The 18,641-nt window shown below is 37.8% G+C and overlaps 2 protein-coding genes across 2 annotated transcripts in view; one reads left to right on the top strand and one right to left on the bottom strand.

The window, feature by feature from the left end:
- Nucleotides 1–622: 622 nt before the first annotated feature.
- LOC126253027 (RNA 3'-terminal phosphate cyclase-like protein) lies at nt 623–2,177 on the top strand. Its single transcript, XM_049954089.1, has one exon. The coding sequence runs from the start codon at nt 645–647 to the stop codon at nt 1,776–1,778; it is 1,134 nt and encodes a 377-aa protein (XP_049810046.1). The 5' UTR covers nt 623–644; the 3' UTR covers nt 1,779–2,177.
- Nucleotides 2,178–4,381: 2,204 nt separating this feature from the next.
- LOC126252549 (ras-related protein Rab-28-like) overlaps nt 4,382–18,641 on the bottom strand; it is a 100,924-nt gene continuing 86,664 nt past the window's right edge. The window contains exon 9 of the mRNA XM_049953448.1: nt 4,382–4,843. Coding sequence (XP_049809405.1) covers nt 4,670–4,843 — 174 coding nt within the window. The 3' untranslated portion in view covers nt 4,382–4,669. The remainder of the gene's footprint in view (nt 4,844–18,641) is intronic.

Raw genomic sequence — 18,641 nt, 5'->3', positions numbered from 1 at the left:
AGAAGTGCGTTATATATGGCATAGTGCTTTGGCAACTCACGACCAAATTATCAAGTTTCAACCTAACCTAGACCATGAAAACACTACAGATCAGCCAACTTTCCTCAAAATGATCAGAACATATAAAATGGTATTCTGTCGGTCGGAAATGTTGCCCCCTGACAGCGTGTAACCATTTTTTGTAACAGCTGCGGTTTTGAGAAAGGAAACCTGCAAATAGATGCACAGACATGATACTAATACCGTGTTACAAAAACATTTATTAAGCAAGTGCACTGACATACAAAACAATTTAAAATATTCACTTACCTGTGAAATGTAATATTCGTTCCTTTCTCGAATTTATTTGTACAGTTAGTCGCTGTAAGACTCTTCACCATTGTACTTCTTTTGATTGGAACGTACAGACAGTAGAATTACGAGTAACAAATACTGTATGTACGTCCCAACAAATATACAACGTTGAATCAGGGTCTTCGTAAACAATAGTACTACACAACACATCAGATTTCAACCACTATAATGACGTCCAGCCCAAGGTTCAAATTATCCCGCGACTGCAGCGCCATCAGTGAGTCTAGTTATTTTTTACAAGGTCTTTGAATAATGTTTGCATGTGGCCATGTGCAATTGTGCGGACAACGATGGCGGAAGGGAGTGATGTTTTAAAATTTGATGGAAGCAACTATTTACGGCAGCGGTTAATATTATCCACGTTAAGTGGAAAAGCTGTTAAAGTTAAGAATATTAGATCTCGAAGTGACGATCCAGGCCTTAAAGAGTTTGAAGTGAATCTTGTGAGGTTGTTAGATAAGGTAACGAATGGCTCAACTGTAGAGGTTAATGAGACAGGGACCTCCTTATTTTATCAACCTGGATTGCTGTTTGGAGGACATGTTGAACACGAATGCTGTAAAGCTAGAGGTATTGGTTACTATTTGGAAGTGCTAATAGCTCTTGCTCCTTTTTGCAAGAAACCGCTAAATGCTGTTTTGAAAGGTGTTACAAATTGCGCGACAGACATTTCAGTGGATGTGCTTCATAATGTTGCCCGTCCAATCCTACGAAGATTTCTTGGAACAGATGAGGGACTTGAATTCTCAATCACAAAGCGTGGTATGGCGCCAGGTGGTGGCGGTGAAATTGTTTTCAAGTGCCCAGTAAGGAAGCAGTTGAAACCTTTGCAGTTAGAAGAACCTGGAAAAATTAAACGTGTACGTGGCGTAGTTTATGCAGTACGTGTTTCACCCGCGATTGCGAACAGACTAGTAGAATCAGCGAAAGGCATTATTCTAAAGTTTTTGCCTGATGTGTACATTCATACTGACCACTGTACTGGCACGAAATCAGGCAAGTCGCCAGGTTTCGGAATTGCTTTGTACGCTGAAACATCAGGTGTAGTATATACTGGTGAAATGGTTTCCAGAGCTGCTGGAGCAAATCTTTCTCCATCAGTACCAGAAGATATAGGAAGAGAAGCAGCATATCGACTGTTGGAAGAAGTGTACAGGGGTGGCTGTGTAGACTCGGTGTTTCAGAGCCACACCACGTTATTTATGGCTCTCACACCAAAAGATGTATCTGTGTGTATCACTGGACCACTATCACCTTATGCAATACAGTTTCTTCGTCACATGAAAGAGTTCTTTAATTTGGCTTTTAAACTAGATGTAATAGAGACCATAGATAATGAAGATGAACTAAATGTTGGTTCCAAGAAAGTGAAATTAACTTGTGTTGGTGTAGGCTTTACAAATCTAAGTAAGAGAGTAGCATAGTAGTGTGTGTTTATGAGCACATGATTCAATTTGAGTGACGAACATTTTATAATGTTCTGTAGTAGATTGCAACTTTGACAGCCCTCTGTTATTTTGGCAGATACTGTGCAGGAGGAAGATTACTGAACTGTTGCTGCAAAATATGTCTATGATATGAAATATGTAAACAGTAGCTTTCTTCTCATTTTGCATGATCTTCATCATAAGTGACAAGATGTGGAATTGTATTTATTAACTGGACACCACATTGGCAAAATATGTAAATTTTTTTCCTTGGTGTGCATAACCCTGGATGGGCAAGAGTCTGCTCTACATGCAATTTACTCTACACATGCTCTGACCGCAATTTTATACAATATGTATGAGGGTGACTCAATTAATGAATCAGTACTCTTTAAAGGGAAATACGGAAGCGTCCGATCCCGCCCGTCTGCTTTGACCCATGTCGTCACAAATATGGGGGAAACAAAAACAAACACACACACTTTCCACAAGAAGCCTAATGACACTAACGGGACAAGCGCGGGAAATGGGGTGTTTTGGGTGGGGGGCAAACTAAATATAAACAAATTTAGACACCTTGTGTAGCTACAACGTGTAAGTGAAGACAGCCATGCATGAATACCCACCCACCTCCACAGGGGTCGTAACCCCTGCAACCCATAGAAGATAAAGATGCTTCAGTAGCTGATTAGTGTTTTTTGTCTTTAAAAAAAAAATCTCACGGGATAGAACGAACAGATCAAAAAAGTAAATAAAATAAGATAAAACAGAACTGGAGACAGCCACACTCAAACCAAACTCTGCGCCGTCATGACGTCACACACGACAACACCCTTACGTCACGGGTCAAAGCCTACGCGTGGGATCGGACACTTCTGTCGACCCCTTTAAAGTCTTAGGTATCTATATTGATAACCTGAAATAGAAGCCATGTGTTATAGATTTTAAATGACAGCTTTGTAGCCTTTGTATCACAGATAATAACAGATTTTGGAGATGAAAGTGTAAACCACTGACATTGTTTCCACTTGTTTTCAGTACTGTATTAGGGCACAACTCATGATGGAGGAAGAATGTGTTAACCTACAGACAAGTGTGGATAATAGATTGTGTCACACTAGAACTTCTTGTAGAAAGCTCACTAGACTATTGGGTCTACTGTTAAGAGCCTGGCAGTACATTTACTCCTTTGAGATTTGGTGTCAACAACCAATTACAGTTCAAAAATAACACTAACATGTATACAAGTAATACTGGGTAGAGAAATGTCTTACACAGTCCATCACTCTGTTGTACCAAGGCACGGAAAGGAGTGATGTATAGAATCATAAAAATTTTCAACTGTCCACCTAGCAAGGTAATGAATTTGGTAGGTAATAAAATTAACTTTCCAACACAGACTGAAGTTTATGTGCTTCCCTGTTGCTTGAAAGCCAAACTGCAAAGATTTCTTTTCTCCTCAATTCTATTCAGTACCTACTTCAGTACTTGACCTACCCATCTGATTTTCAGTGTTCTGTAGCATCAAATTTTAAAAGTTTCTATTCTCGGAACTGTTTATCGCCCACACTTCACTTCCACGCAATACATCATCCAGCCAAATTTCTTCAGGAAAAGACATACTAACACTTAAATCACTATTTCATGTTAACAAATTCCTTTTCAACAGATACTCTTTCGTTGCTATTGTCCATCTCCATTTTGTGCCCTCTCTGCTTTAGCCATAAGCAGTTATTTTTCTGCTCAAATCTTCTGATTTTTTAGTATCTCATTTGTTTATCTACTTTCCTCAGCTTTGACAGATTTTGCTTGAGTAAATTCCGTTAAATTTACCTTACATTTGTTTATATTCATTCCAAGACACTATCCATTCTGTTCAACAGATCTTCCAAGGCCTTTGCTGTCTGACAGAATTTCACTGTCAGCAAATATCAGAGTTTTACTCCTTTGCTCAACCTTTAATTCCCTTTCTAAATTTCTCCCTGGTTTCCTTTACTGCTCACTCGACAAACACATTGGATGACACTGGTGATAGGCTACTGCCCCATCTCGCACCCTTTACATCTACTGCTTTGCTTTTGTCCTTTCTCATTTCTACAGTCTGATTTCTGGGTGAGTTGTAGATAACCTTTCAGTCCAGTTATTTTATCCTCACTACCATCCAGATTTCAAAGAGTGAAAGCTTTATCTAAATCTAAAATTGCTGGAAATGTAGGTTTGCCTTTCTTCAGTCGATTTTCTAAGATAATTCATAGGGGCAGTGTCACTTCAAGTATTCCTATATTTCTGCAGAGACCTCATTTAGTTTTCTAATGTTTTTTTGTAAAAGACTTTATGCACATTCTGAGATGATTACATCAGTGACATCACTGTTTATCTGTTTCACCATACTTGCCTAGCCCTCTAGTTGCGATCATCTCACTATTAAAGGAATACTATTGAATATTATTTGAAAAGGTATCACTGTCAGAACGATGTGAGACATATTACTGCAGAACAAGAATTAGTCTGAAATACATGTCAGCCATAAAGAACATTTTTAATTAGAAGCAGAGTGCATGAATCTCCACTTGTGAACTCAACTTACACTGTGCAATTGATTGAAAACAATGATTTTTCTATGTTTTATAGTATATAAATTAAAAGATTAAAATGTTAAGCACTATTTATACAGTAGCCATTGTGTATGTAGTTTCCTATTAGTGTTCATTTAATTTTTCATCTTATTATATTTGTTTTCCAGTTTATAGTCCCTTCAAGATATCAACAGCTGTACTGTTCTGTAATTTCTCAGAACAGTGTTTGTGAACAGTTATTAGCTTTCTTCAGATCTGTTGGAGAGAGATTTAAAAATTACAAAAGGATGATACAAAGCAACAATGTGACATTCACTGGATAACACAAACTGAAGAGGTGCGTGTAATGGTTGAAGAGTTCTCTGGAATAACAGGTGGAGCAGCCACAATTTCTGCTCTCATAACAGGTTGTTGCTCTTCTTGCTCAGCTCGAGATAATTGGATGCCCAACACATGAGCTACCATCTTCTGGAAGCATAAAGCCACCTGTTGAAATAAAACATTAAAAATAGTAAAGTTCTATGGAGTTAGTTTGTAAAGAACTACATTGACTGCGTAAACCACACAACAAGGAAAAAAATGAGATAGAAAAGTAATGAAAATCGCTCCACTCCATAACTATTGCAGTGCACTGGTACAGCAACTGTAATAGATCTTTAATTACAGAGGTTTATTTAATCTTCACGTGACACATTTCACCTGTTCTTAGACGTCACCAGACAATCGATAAAAACATTCTAATTGTGACCGATGCGATGTTCTGTCCACAATACTGTGAGCATGTGCTGTCATACCACAACAGTGTTCAAGGAGCAGTTTCTTTGTGGGTGATGTAATGAAGCATTGACAATGGCTATCTGCCCGTTTGCTCACTTCTTTGGGAACCTTAATCACGTTTGACGCCTCAGTTACGAGTAGGAAGAATTTTATTGGTGATGTAATGAGGCGTTGACGGTAGTTATCTGACTGTTACCTACCAATTCTATGGGACTATTAATTACGTTCGACGCCTCGGTCGTGATTAGCAAGAGTTCTTTTCGATTGTCTGATGATGCCAACAACAGGTGAAATGTATCATGTGTGAAGATTAAATAAATCCATCTTGTTCAACCAAGATTGTTTTTCTCTGTTTCTAAGGTAGAAAAGTGTCTTCTTTGGGTCACAACAGATGTTCCTCTTTCTTAGTAAGCTCGGGCCAGTTTTTCCAAACACTTTCGCTTTGCACTATTTCAATAAATTCAGTTAATTAAACTTTTATATGAAATACTTCATTTATATTGTCTGAAAACAGTGGATAAGGGTCATAAAAGCTGCTTCAAGGGCAGCTTGCATCACTTTTGTTTCCAAAGTGGAACTAGGGCATTCAGCAGCATGAGTGAGATGACGGAACGAGGATATTCTATAAGAGAGAATTCATTTTTCAGGAGCTCTTATCCCACTTTTATTACAGACTTGCCCTACAAAGCACTTATTTAAATGACTTGTTATTTTTTATTTGGTTTAAAGAAAAGGTAAGCATTATTGCAAGGAAATGAATCTTGCCTGGAATTATTTGAGACTGATGGACTATGAATGGAGGGATTAAAAGAAGACCAAGTGTTGTACCACAAGATGATGGTAGATGAAAATCTACGTAGTATTTTAGAGTTAGCTCAACATTGGATTACTGTGCACATTATAATTCGCTGATGGCAGCAGTAATCAGCTACAGTCACGTCATTTTTTTTGCAAGGCAAAATACTCTGTAAATGAATATCTTTGTAGTGTGTATTTCTACATACTTGCTGACAAGTGCATATTATACTTTGCTATACAGCTTGTTGGAAGGTAAGTACCTTTTGTGTGTGTCAAGTATTATGAGGATTGTGGGTTGGTTTGTCACTGAGTGCCTGCAAAGGGGATTAATTAAGTACTTTGAGGCTCTCTCATGAAGCTATAGATGATTGAGGCAAGAGTAGAGAATGGTGAACAGGGTAGAAAGATTTGTGCCCTTCAGCCAGTTACCTTTTGTATAATGTTGAAAGGGGAATGGGTACATGGAAAGAGTACCTAGAAAAAAGCAAAAGTAAAAATATGCAGAAATCACTTCTGAAATTCTGGTATCAATCAGGTTGTCTTTTTTACATGAATATGTCTTTGTTGTACCAGAATTAGTTACTGAAGTATGTACTAAATTTACATTGTACAGGACTAATAACAATAATGTGCCTGCAGTTCAGTAAACTTTGTTAGCCAAACCTAGACCTGGCCAAATATGGCATATTCGTTTCAGCATATGAAATTTCAGGAATGCTATTATTATGATGATGTTATATTGCAACATTTCAAAAAGAATAAGTCATAATCAAAAGACATCAGTTCAACTGACAAAATCACAGAATTATTGTGTTGTTTTACTGGTCTCATTTCAATTTTACCATCACTTGTATGATAACGTGGAATAGTAGCTACTCAGATCTGAAGCACAGATGTGCACCTCATGCAGTTGTTTCAGTAACATAATCAGCCTCGTCTTAATACAGCTATTGGGCTTATTAACATGGAGCTTGAGAAGGCACTGCTGGTGGGGGTATGGCCCAAGTTGCAGTGATGCCAGTTAAGTCTGTCAATAGACTGGGTTGTACTAGGCATGGCTGTGCAGGTTGGCATAGCTTATGGGTGACAGTGTAGTGGAGGGTGCTGGGATCACTTATGGGAAAATTGCTGAAGTAATTGATGTTAAGAGTTACACCTTTTTTATATTAAAGTCAGCTGATAGGTATTGCCGCTTAAGGGAAGTCTCTCGTAACAAAAGAACCACTTTCAAGAAATTAGAGCATATTTCATTAAAAGATGAAGTATTAAAAATATAGTTAGTGAACTGATTGTTAATGTTGAATCTGACATTATTGGTGTATCAGAGCACTACTTAAGCAGTGTGACAATTCAGAGCTGTCCTATACTGGTGTCGATTAGCTGTCTGTTTTTCGAGAAGCTCTGCGAAGTGGGGGAGTGGCCATGTATGTGAAGAACAGTATTCCATTTGAATTTATTGACACACACAAGCACTGGAGAGACCACTGAGTGCAGGAGCAACTGAATGTAGTGAAACTATACTTTTAATTATAGTTATCTGTATGTTGCCTAACCCTGATTTCAGAACATTTCTGTTTGAACTAGAGCAGTACCAAAAATTAGTTGTATGCGGTGACTTCAATATTACTTTTACAAGTGATTGTGGAAGGAGAATAATGTTGAAAGATCTAAATTTACATCATCTGACTTTATTCTTTCCAACTATAGCACAGGGAATCAATAAAGCAACATTTTTGTTCATTTTTCTTTTCTAGAAGGTCGTTCTATTAGTAAAAGTGTAAATGGCCTTTCAGACATGTTAAATGTTTCTAGTGTAGATACAGAATGGTCTTGTAAAATAAAGGAAACAAGAATTACAAACAAAAACCTCTACTGGTCTTCAACCTAATTACCATTAGGTACAACATACTTCTGACATCTGTTGTAGAGCTGTTAGAAACTGTCAGCAAAAGCTTGTTGTGGAATCACTTGAAGTATCATGGTCACATGCAAGGTCTGCAAAGCATGTCTTTCAAGGCTAATTTAGAGTGGGGAAACAAAAAGAAGTCTGCTGGCATCAGATCTGGAGACTGAGGGTTTCGAAGAACAGCCACCTTGCATTGAGCAAGAAAATTAAGCTTGCAGACATTGTGAATATCCAGTAATGCACAACCATGGTCCTTTAAGCAACTTCAGTAGAAGTGGTTGCTGACAGTTCCCAGCAGCCTTGCACAGTATTCAACAATCACTTTCTGAATATAGTAGGTGAATTAAATAAAAACTTAGTTCTTGCAGGGAATCCTATAACACTCTTAGCAAATTATAACACTGGAAATTGATGGGTAGAATAATATGGAAAATAAAGGAAAGGCAACCACTCACGTATAGTGGATTGATGTGTGGTGAATAGACACACTATAGAATACATAATTCACACTAGATTTTGAGCTCCTGCTCTTTTGCTAGCAAAAGTACACACCAACCCCAATGAAAACACACACTCTTGCAGCTGTGGCAAAACTCTATTAGCCAGTGGCTTTCCCAGACTGACACCTGAAATACGCCTTCATGACAATGGAAGAAGGCTTTTGACTGTGTGTCTTTCAAGAGACTTCTAATCAAATTGCGTGCCTGTGGAGTATCATCTTAGCTGGATGTGTGGTTTCCTGTCAGGAAGGTCATAGTTCGGAGTAACTGATGGAGAGTCATCAAGTAAAACAGAAGTAATATCTGGCTTCCCCCAAATGTTATAGGCCCTCTACTGTTCCTGATCAATATAAACAATTTAGGAGACAATCTGAGCAGCCCTTTTAGGTTGTTTAAAGGTGATGCTGTCATTTCCCACCTTGTAAAGTCAGCAGATCAAAAACCAACTGTAAAAGATTTAGACAAGATATCCATGCGGTGCAAAAAGTGGCAATTGACTTCTCAATATGAATACACAAAAGAGTCAACTGAATTTCGGTTACACAAAAAAACTCAAGTCTAAAGGCTGTGAATTCAACTAAATAATTAAGGATTACAATTACAAATAACTTAAATTGGAATGATCATATAGATAATGTTGTGGGGAAAGTGAATCAAAGACTGTATCAGAACAACACTTAGAAAATGCAGTAAGTCTACTAAAGAGGCTACCTGCACTACACTTGTTCATCATCTTCTGAAGTACTGCTGCATGGTGTGGGATCCACATCTGATAGGACTGGTGGAGGACAATTGTTCAAAGAAGGGCAGCTTGTTTTGTATTGTGCAAATTAGGGGAGACAGTGCCATGCATATGATATGCGAGTTGGGAACCTCAAAGTTTGTTTTTATTCTCCATGGATTTTAATACCTACTATGAATTTTTCTTTTGTTTCCTTTACTGCTTGCTAAATATACAGATTGAATAACATCGGGGAGAGGCTACAACCCTGTCTCCACCCTTCCCAACCACTGCTTCCCTTTCATGCCCCTTGACTCTTATAACTGCCATCTGGTTTCTGTACAAATTGTAAATAGCCTTTTGCTCCCTGAATTTTACCCCTAACACCTTCAGAAGTTGAAAGAGAGTATTACAGTCAACATTGTCAAAAGCTTTCTCTCAAGTCTACAAATGCTAGAAACGTAGGTTTGCCTTTCCTTAACCTTTCTTCTGAGATAAGTCGTAAGGTCAGTATTGCCTCATGTGTTCCAACATTTCTACGGAATCCAAACTGATCTTCCCCGAGGTCGGCTTCTACCAGTTTTTCCATTCGCCTGTAAAGAATTCGCGTTAGTATTTTGCAGCTGTGACGTATTAAACTGATAGTTTGGTAATTTTCACATCTGTCAACACCTGCTTTCTTTGGGATTGGAATTAGTATATTCTTCTTGAAGCCTGAGGGTATTTCGCCTGTCTCATACATCTTGCTCACCAGATGGTAGAGTTTTGTCAGGACTGGCTCTCACAAGGCCATCAGTAGTTCTAATGGAATGTTATCTACTCCTGGGGCCTTGTTTCGACTCAGGTCTTTCAGTGCTCTGTCAAACTCTTCACACAGTATCGTATCTCCCATTTCATCTTCATCTATATCCTCTTCCATTTACATAACATTGTCCTCAAGTACATCGCCCTTGTATAGACCCTCTATATACTACTTCCACCTTTCTGCTTTCCCTTCTTTGCTTAGAACTGGGTTTCCATCTGAGGTCTTGATATTCATACAAGTAGCTCTCTTTTCTCCAACGGTCTCTTTAATTTTCCTGTAGGCAGTATCTATCTTGATATTCATACAAGTGGCTCTCTTTTTCTCCAACAGTCTCTTTAATTTTCCTGTAGGCAGTATCTATCTTACCCCTAGTGAGATAAGCCTCTACATCCTTACATTTGTCCTCTAGCCATCCCTGCTTAGCCATTTTGCACTTCCTGTCGATCTCATTTTTGAGATGTTTGTATTCCTTTTTGCCTGCTGCATTTTTATATTTTCTCCTTTCATCAATTAAATTCAATATTTCTTCTGTTACCCAAGGATTTCTATTAGCCCTCGTCTTTTTACCTACTTGATCCTCTGCTGCCTTCACTATTTCATCTCTCAAAGCTACCCATTCTTCTTCTACTGTATTTCTTTCCCCCCATTCCTGTTAATTGTTCCCTTATGCTCTCCCTGAAACTCTGTACAACCTCTGGATAATCAGTTTATCCAGGTCCCATGTCCTTAAATTCCCACATTTTTGCAGTTTCTTCAGTTTTAATCTACAGTTCATAACAAATAGATTGTGGTCAGAGTCCACACCTGCGCCTGGAAATGTCTTACAATTTAAAACTTGGTTCCTAAATCTCTGTCTTACCATTATATAATCTATCTGATACCTTCTAGTATCTCCAGGATTCTTCCATGTACACAACCTCCATTTATGATTCTTGAACCAAGTGTTAGCTATGATTAAGTTATGCTCTGTGCAAAATTCTACCAGTTGCTTCCTCTTTCATTTCTTACCCCCAATCCATATTCACCTACTATGTTACTATGTTTCCTTCTCTCCGTTTTCCTACTCTCGTATTCCAGTCACCCATGACTATTAAATTTTCATCTCCCTTCACTACCTTAATAATTTCTTTTATCTCATAATACATTTCATCAATTTCTTCATCTGCAGAGCTAGTTGGCATATAAGCTTGTACTACTGTAGTAGGCATGGGCTGCGTGTCTATCTTGGCCACAATAATGCGTTCACTATGCTGTTTGTAGTAGCTTACCTGCACTCCTATTTTTTTTTATTATTAAACCTACTCTTGCAGTACCCCTATTTGATTTTGCATTCATAACCCTGTATTCACCTGACCAAAAGTGTTCCTCCTGCTACCGAACTTCACTAATTCCCACTATATTTAACTTTAACCTATCCATTTCCCTTTTTAAATTTTCTAACCTACCTGCCCGATTAAGGGATCTGACATCCCACGCTCCGATCCGTAGAACGCCAGTTTTCTTTCTCCTGATAACGACGTCTTCCTGAGTAGTCCCTGCCCGGAGATCCGAATGGGGGACTATTTTACCTCAGGAATATTTTACCCAAGAGGACGCCATCATCAGTTAACCATACAGTAAAGCTGCATGCCCTCGGGAAAAATTACGGCTGTAGTTTCCCCTTGCTTCAGCCGTTCGCACAGCAAGGCTGTTTTGGTTAGTGTTACAAGGCCAGATCAGTCAATCATCCAGGCTGTTGCCCCTGCAACTACTGAAAAGGCTGCTGCCCCTCTTCAGGAACCACATGTTTGTCTGGCCTCTCAACAGATACCCCTCCGTTGTGGTGGTTGCACCTACGGTACGGCCATCTGTATCGCTGAGGTGCGCAAGCCTCCCCACCAACGGCAAGGTCCATGGTTCATTGGGGGGTGGGGGGAGGAATTGTATGTAATTATACGAGACTTAACACACCTTTTATTTTCTGAATGGTTATACATATCAAAATGTGGTTTTTGGCAGGTGTTAAAGCATCAAGAGGCACATTTTTTTATTAATATATTTAGTGCTAGTATCAACAGAGATACTGAAGCAAGTACTGTTTTTTAAATGGAACTGTATACTTTTTACAATTGCATTCAACAGCTCTTGAGAAGGCAATTACAGTGTTTGTTAACATTGATGTTATAAAAATGTCCTAAAATGTGGAGCACAGTGGCCAGAAATGGCATTTTCAGTGCAAACACTGCCAAGCAGACGTCTTGGACGAGACTGTGTAGTTGTATACTGTAAGACAGGCCTGCACTAAGAGAATAAAGTTTTATTTCCCCTTGAACCAACTTTTGACCTAGATGCAGGTTCACCTACGAACACTGTATTTGGAAATATGAAGTAGGCTAGAATCTAGTGTATAACAAAGGGCTTTGGAAAACTACTTCACATTTGTGTATCCTCCCAGATTTATTGTGCTGAAACAGAGAAATCAGCTGTTCATTCTTCAAAAATAAAGAGGTCTTACGTGTTGCAAAAAGCAACTATTGTATTAAATATCTAAATGTTACAAGGAAGATTTGATCTATCTTTTCATGTACATCGCTGGGTGCTTCTTAGAGATAAAATATGTGCTGTTGGAACAATAAACGCTGTCAACTTATTTCACATTGCAATACAGTTTTGTACACATGTAACTGAAATAAACAATTTATTAACAACGATGTGGTAACCATCCAAATCACATAACATAAATTTTGTCTCAAAAAAATAACTTTATCCTTTATTTAAGCATGTGTTCAAACTGTTGACCGTGGGCTGAAAGGAACATTTGCAGTTGCCATTTGAAGGAACAATGAATGGATGTAATTACAGTGTATGATATGGTAGAGCATACACTGGCAATTTGATGACCCATGTCATCTGGCATAGTTGAGCCTTGATCATAGACTGCATCTTTAAGCGCTCCCCAAAGCAAGAAATCAAGAAGAGTCAAAGTGAGGAACCTCACATGCCATTTGACAACAAAATTTCATCCTATCCAACGTCCAGGAAAGTTCTCATTCAGCATGTGTGTTGTAACATGGGATGAGTGAGCTGGACAATTGTCATGTTGCAGCCATATACACTATTGAATATCCACTGGAACCTCTTCTGGGAGAACTGGCAGAATGTTTGTCAAAGTGTGCTTACAAATGTCCATTTAGAACACCTGCGATGAAGTAAGGTCCCACAATATAATTTCTTATGATGCCATACCATAAGTTTACACTCCACGGCCATTGATGTTGCTCCTCAAGAACCCAATGTTGTTTTTGAGCTGCCCAGTAGTGCATGTCATACAAATTTACATTAGCGTGGTTAGTAAACATTGCTTCATTGATAAAAAACGTTGGAAAAACAAAGGTCAACTTTCAGTTGCTTAAGGGCAAACTGACAAAATTCTGTACGGCATTCGAAATCACATTCATCAAGTGCCTGATGTAGCGCAGATGAAAATTCCATTGATGCAGGATGTGAATGATACTTGTCTGACTGATTTCACATTCCTTGGCAATATGTCTCATCACTGTGTGGATTCATTAGCGCCATAGCCAGAACAGCTTTTTCATGTTCTCTGTCAGCTGTCTTCTTTCTAGTCCTCTTTTTGACATTCAAGCAGCCTGTCTATACTAGTGTCTTAATAATTCATGCAACTGCCTGGCACTTAGGATATTGTCAATCCAGACAGATAACCCTATACTGCTGTACAACAGCATTTCTTTTACATTCACCATATAAAAGTAGTATATCCAACTTCTCCTCACTGGTGTACATATCTGCACACAACGATGTTGAAGCAGACACAAATGGCCTGCAGTGCAGCAAAGTAAACAGGCAAATGTGTTGGCATTCTGACATGGTGTAGCACAAGAGCTTTGGCCACTGCTCTCAAATCCTAGGATGTTTCTTGAATTTTTTTATGATAGGTTTCAAGATCAAAATTAGCAAATGCTATATCACTTTAACTGCCTTCCATAACTCCATTGATATCAGCACTGAAAGCATCAACCAAACAAAAAAATACGTGCCCCTCAATGCTCTAAGATTTGTCAATATTTGTAACCATTCATGAAGTAACAGGGTTGTTACATCTTAAGTCACTCACCCTTTATATTTTAATACAGGGGATATATATTTTTTGACTACAATAGGAAGGCATGTACACCATTAGACAAATTGTTTCTTCCATATGTATTATTTCTCCTTATATGTATGATGAAAAGTAATGCGTTTGAATTTTTATTCTATTCTCAACATCGATTGAGATATTAAATGTCATGCATATTGCTCAGTCAACTTTTGCACTTCACAGACACAAGTTGGAACCCTATGCTGTTGGAGGGCTCTGAGTAGTTGTGGGTAACATGACAGTGGGTAACATCACCATATCATTGCATGAGAAAATCCTCAGAAAACCAAAAGCAGGAATTCGGAGAGTTCATCCACACATGGAGCACCCTTTCCTTCAGCTTGACAATGCCACACTATACTTTAGTGCTACAACATTTGCAACAATCCACAACACCTTGGTTTCACTGTCATTGATCATCCTCCATGCAGCCCAGACTTCACCCCATCTGATTTTTATCTGTTTCCAAAAGCTAAAGAACACCTTTGAGGACTTCGTTTTGATAGTGATGAAGCAGTGCAAGCAGAGGTGAGGCTGTGGCTTTGCAAACAAAGTAAAACAGTTTACAATGATGATTATAAACAAACAGATCACTTGTAGGGAGAAATGTGTTGGTCACCAGGGTGACTATGTTGAAAAATAAATATGGAGGCATAAAGAATAAAGCTGTAGAATGTTAACAAAATTTGTTTTATTTTAAAAGCTTTAAGAGTTTTTGCATGAAAAATTCAAAGGAACGATCTTGTACATTTTCAAAGAAAAATTGTTCACACAACAATGTGCTGTTTTGTTTTCTTCTTCATTATTGGTTTTACAGAAAACAGAGAAGTTGTTTTCATGGCTTATCTGCTTATGATTACGATACTACTATGGAATCTGAATCAACTGAAACATTGTAATTCTGTCCTTTTGCTGAATAAAACTAAGCAAAATACTGCCATTGAAGTAGGAAATGTCTGTCATACCCTGTTTACCAATGATCCCTTGGCAATAACAAGGCTCAATCAATGTCAGAGAGAGAGGAGATGGAGGGGGCAGGGTGTGTATGAGGATAGAAAAGGGGGGAGGAGGAGGTGGAGAGAAATAGGGGGCAGGGTACCAACAGAGAGAGGGGTAGGAGGTGATGGACAGAGAGAGGTGGGGGCAAGAAGGGATGCAGAGCATTGCAGTATTTGCTAGTCAAGAACAATAATCCATAGTAATATTATAAATGTGAAAGTAACTCTGTCTGTTACATTTTGGTAACTAAATCACTGGACCAATTTCGAAGAAATTTGGTATTCACATATCTTGAACCCAGAGGAAGAACACAGGTTACTTTAGCAAGTAAAAAATAAAAAAATAAAATAAAAATTCAGTTGGCTATTAAGAGGGCGAAGTAGGGGATGGAACATCTCTTTTCATCAGTGGACATAAACCATGCCAAAAAAATTATTAAATTTTTTGCATAATGCACAAACTGTATAATGTACAGATTCTTCAATATCATGATCCATACATGTGCAGTCCTGCCCATACCCCTGTAAACGCACTGCTTGGCAACGATGCTAGGCACTCCATGTCGTCGTGTATTGGGGCAGTTGCAGCTGTTCTTACTCAAACAGGCAGACGCATAATGGCAGCTGATGTTATACCATCACTGATCGTAACAAAACTGCAGATATACAAGCAAAGCCGTGGGCACTGGTATAAAAAATTCATAAACTTGTAGCTTTATAAGCAAACAAGGAATGGGATAGATATTTTGAGTGGTTTAATAATTAATTAATGAGAATAAATAAACATGATTAACACTTGATTATTTGAAGTATAATTAAAAAGAATGATTCTTATTATGATATTTCATCTTTGAATTAGATTACTTAGAAAATAGAAACAATCTTGTTCATTTACATGGGGCAGCATGTGTGTGGGTACACAATTCGGCTGATTAAATTTGAGATTTTTCCTCATAATTATCAGAAGTGCAAAAATTTCTGTGTCATTGTCAGTTATACATGATCATGCATGTGTATAACTAATTTTATTATAATTTTACTAATACAGAGAAACTTCATTAGTACACCCCTGATTATCACATTTTCCCGACATAGTACGTCCACTTTTTGATGGTGCAGTCCCAATTGCATTAAATGCATGTCAAGATGACACATTTCTACATTCTCCCTCCCTGTTTAGTGTGTTCAGATTTGGTGGTATTGGTACTGTTTGGCCACTGCAACTCTTGCTGCCAAGAGTTCTGTAAGTGGGTGGGATTAGGACATTTGCAGATGCATGATGAGAAAAGGTGTGGGTAGACAGTGCTATTCATTGCCAGCAACTCTGTGACCCATACAGATCATTTTCTACAGTAGAAATGAGGGGCAGAAGTAGCTCATGTAGCTTGTCAGTAGCTCTGATGACTTCCAACTTCTACCAAGAGGTACTGACTGCAGGCAGGGGATAAGTTGTAGCGGCAAAACAATAAATCTAATATTTATTACTGTGTAAGCCAGTTGCTGGTGTTCTTCATTTGTGTTTAGCATTTGACTGACTCTCAGTTCATGATTTTTTTTTATGTCAAATGGTGTTGATACATCATGGACAAAAAGAAAGTGAAACAGTAAACAAATGAAAGTGGAACATTATTCAGGAAGAGGACAAAGTTCACACATCAAGGACGTTGATATTTCATGAAAGCTAAATAATCCTCCATCAATATTAAATACAACAGAGATCAAATGAAAAAGAAATGAAACATTTGTTGAATTGAAGATTTGTTACAAACTTTTAACTTAATTTCAGTAGTTGAATTTCCATCCTGAGTGATAGATGGCTGTAAAAGCCTTATTAACAACATCTTCATTGACAACTGTAGGGGTATTACTAATACTATAAACATGGCCCCCTCAAGGGTAGGGCTGGGTGAACCTCTGGGCACAGAGCCCAGACCTGAAGGGAGTCAGGGTCCTGTCATATGCAACGTACTTTTTTAATTATTACAGTTTAATAGAAACTAGAAAAAAACATTTTGTATATTTTTATGCATCCAGTGAAATTTTAGAAGATTCTGCGGCTAATTATAGCCCAAAATGAAAACAGATGTTTATGATAAACCATAGTAAAATTGGTTCTGGTAATTAGTGTCATTGCATGTGTTGTGTGAACTTAACATGCATATTAGCATAGTAAGGACCACAGCCCCTCCCTCTCCCTCCTCCCCACTTCCCCAACCTCCCTTCCTCCTTTGGCTACATTTTTGCTAGCCATTTCCCTTTTCCTCTTTGCCCTAAAAACAGATGCAATCCATTGCTCATTAGTCATATTCCATCTGTCCATGTGACAAGGATTGACTTCTGTCATTTTTGACTCCTGCTATTGAAAGTGATAACCATATAAACGTGCTTTGTTTTGCTATGATTTTGTTTACATTAAAATATTCTTGAACAAGTTAAGGCACAAGCAACCTTTTCTAATAACCCTATTTGAGAAATGCAGACATATGTCATACAGAAATATATTTTAGCTGAACTGTATTATTTCACTTCATATTATGTAATACAACAACAAGTTAAGATGTCGAGCTATAAACATAAATCTGGAGCTTTAAAAAGAAAGCTGCAAAAAGAGAAATTAGGAAAAATAGCTGGTAGCTGAAGATCGTCAGACTACTATAAATTTTGGAAGTGTCATGAAAAAGGAGCGTTACAAAAAGTTCAACCTCATGATAAGCCAGAAATTACATCAGCCCCAGATAGCCAACCTTTGTGCTCTGTTCTTCAGCCAGTTTCTGACAAAAAATATGTAAAACAAATTACACAAGAACAAGATGCTTTGGCTTCTGAACAGCTAATTGAAGCAGAGGCAACAAAAAAGACAGAGATTCGCTTAGAGTATGTCAGGAAAGTAATTAAAAATGTGCTAATGTAGATCATAGAATGAATACAGATAACAGCAACAGTTGTATTTTGCATGATCCTGGCACTTGGTCTCCTGGTGATGAACTGCCACAGGATTAGCATCATCTTACACTGGTTGCACAGTTTTTCATACTGCATGAAAGTCTTTCACACTCCACCTTTTAGGTAAATGTTTTCATGAAATACACAACCACTAACAGAACAAGTAAAAAATTTGCACATGAATGTTTAATCTGGAGGGAGTCACAAAACAGTATTTAAAAAAAAAAAAATTATTTTATTTATGTATGTTTTTTACCTTGCTGCATTTTTAAATCAAAATTGAGTAAAGTTTGAAAAGAAGGGTGTTCTCCACAAAAAATACCCTGAAAAACTTTACAAGTTGTTATGTATGCATGGAAAAAAGGCTCTGAGAATCTAAATCACTACTAATAATGGAAAACTCTTCAAATATCATTGAAAGGACATGGTGTTGACAGTAACCTTCCACAGATGATTAACTGTGAAGCAACAAGATCGAAAGCTATAATATAAAAATTCTGAACACAACTTTATTCTTAAGTAATAGAAGTTTCGCTTTCCAAATGGCAAATATTCAGATTGGTGATGTTCACAATCGAATTCTTTCGGCGAATATTGGAATTGATTGAAAAATATCACAAAGTAAAAAATGTGACTATCTGACCAAAGTAAAAGAAAACCAAATGATGAACAAAAGTATGTTAGGTCAAGCTCACTAT

This window comes from Schistocerca nitens, chromosome 4 (assembly GCF_023898315.1).
Source record: "Schistocerca nitens isolate TAMUIC-IGC-003100 chromosome 4, iqSchNite1.1, whole genome shotgun sequence".
NCBI lineage: Eukaryota > Metazoa > Arthropoda > Insecta > Orthoptera > Acrididae > Schistocerca > Schistocerca nitens.
This window is presented reverse-complemented; position numbering and strand designations above follow the sequence as displayed.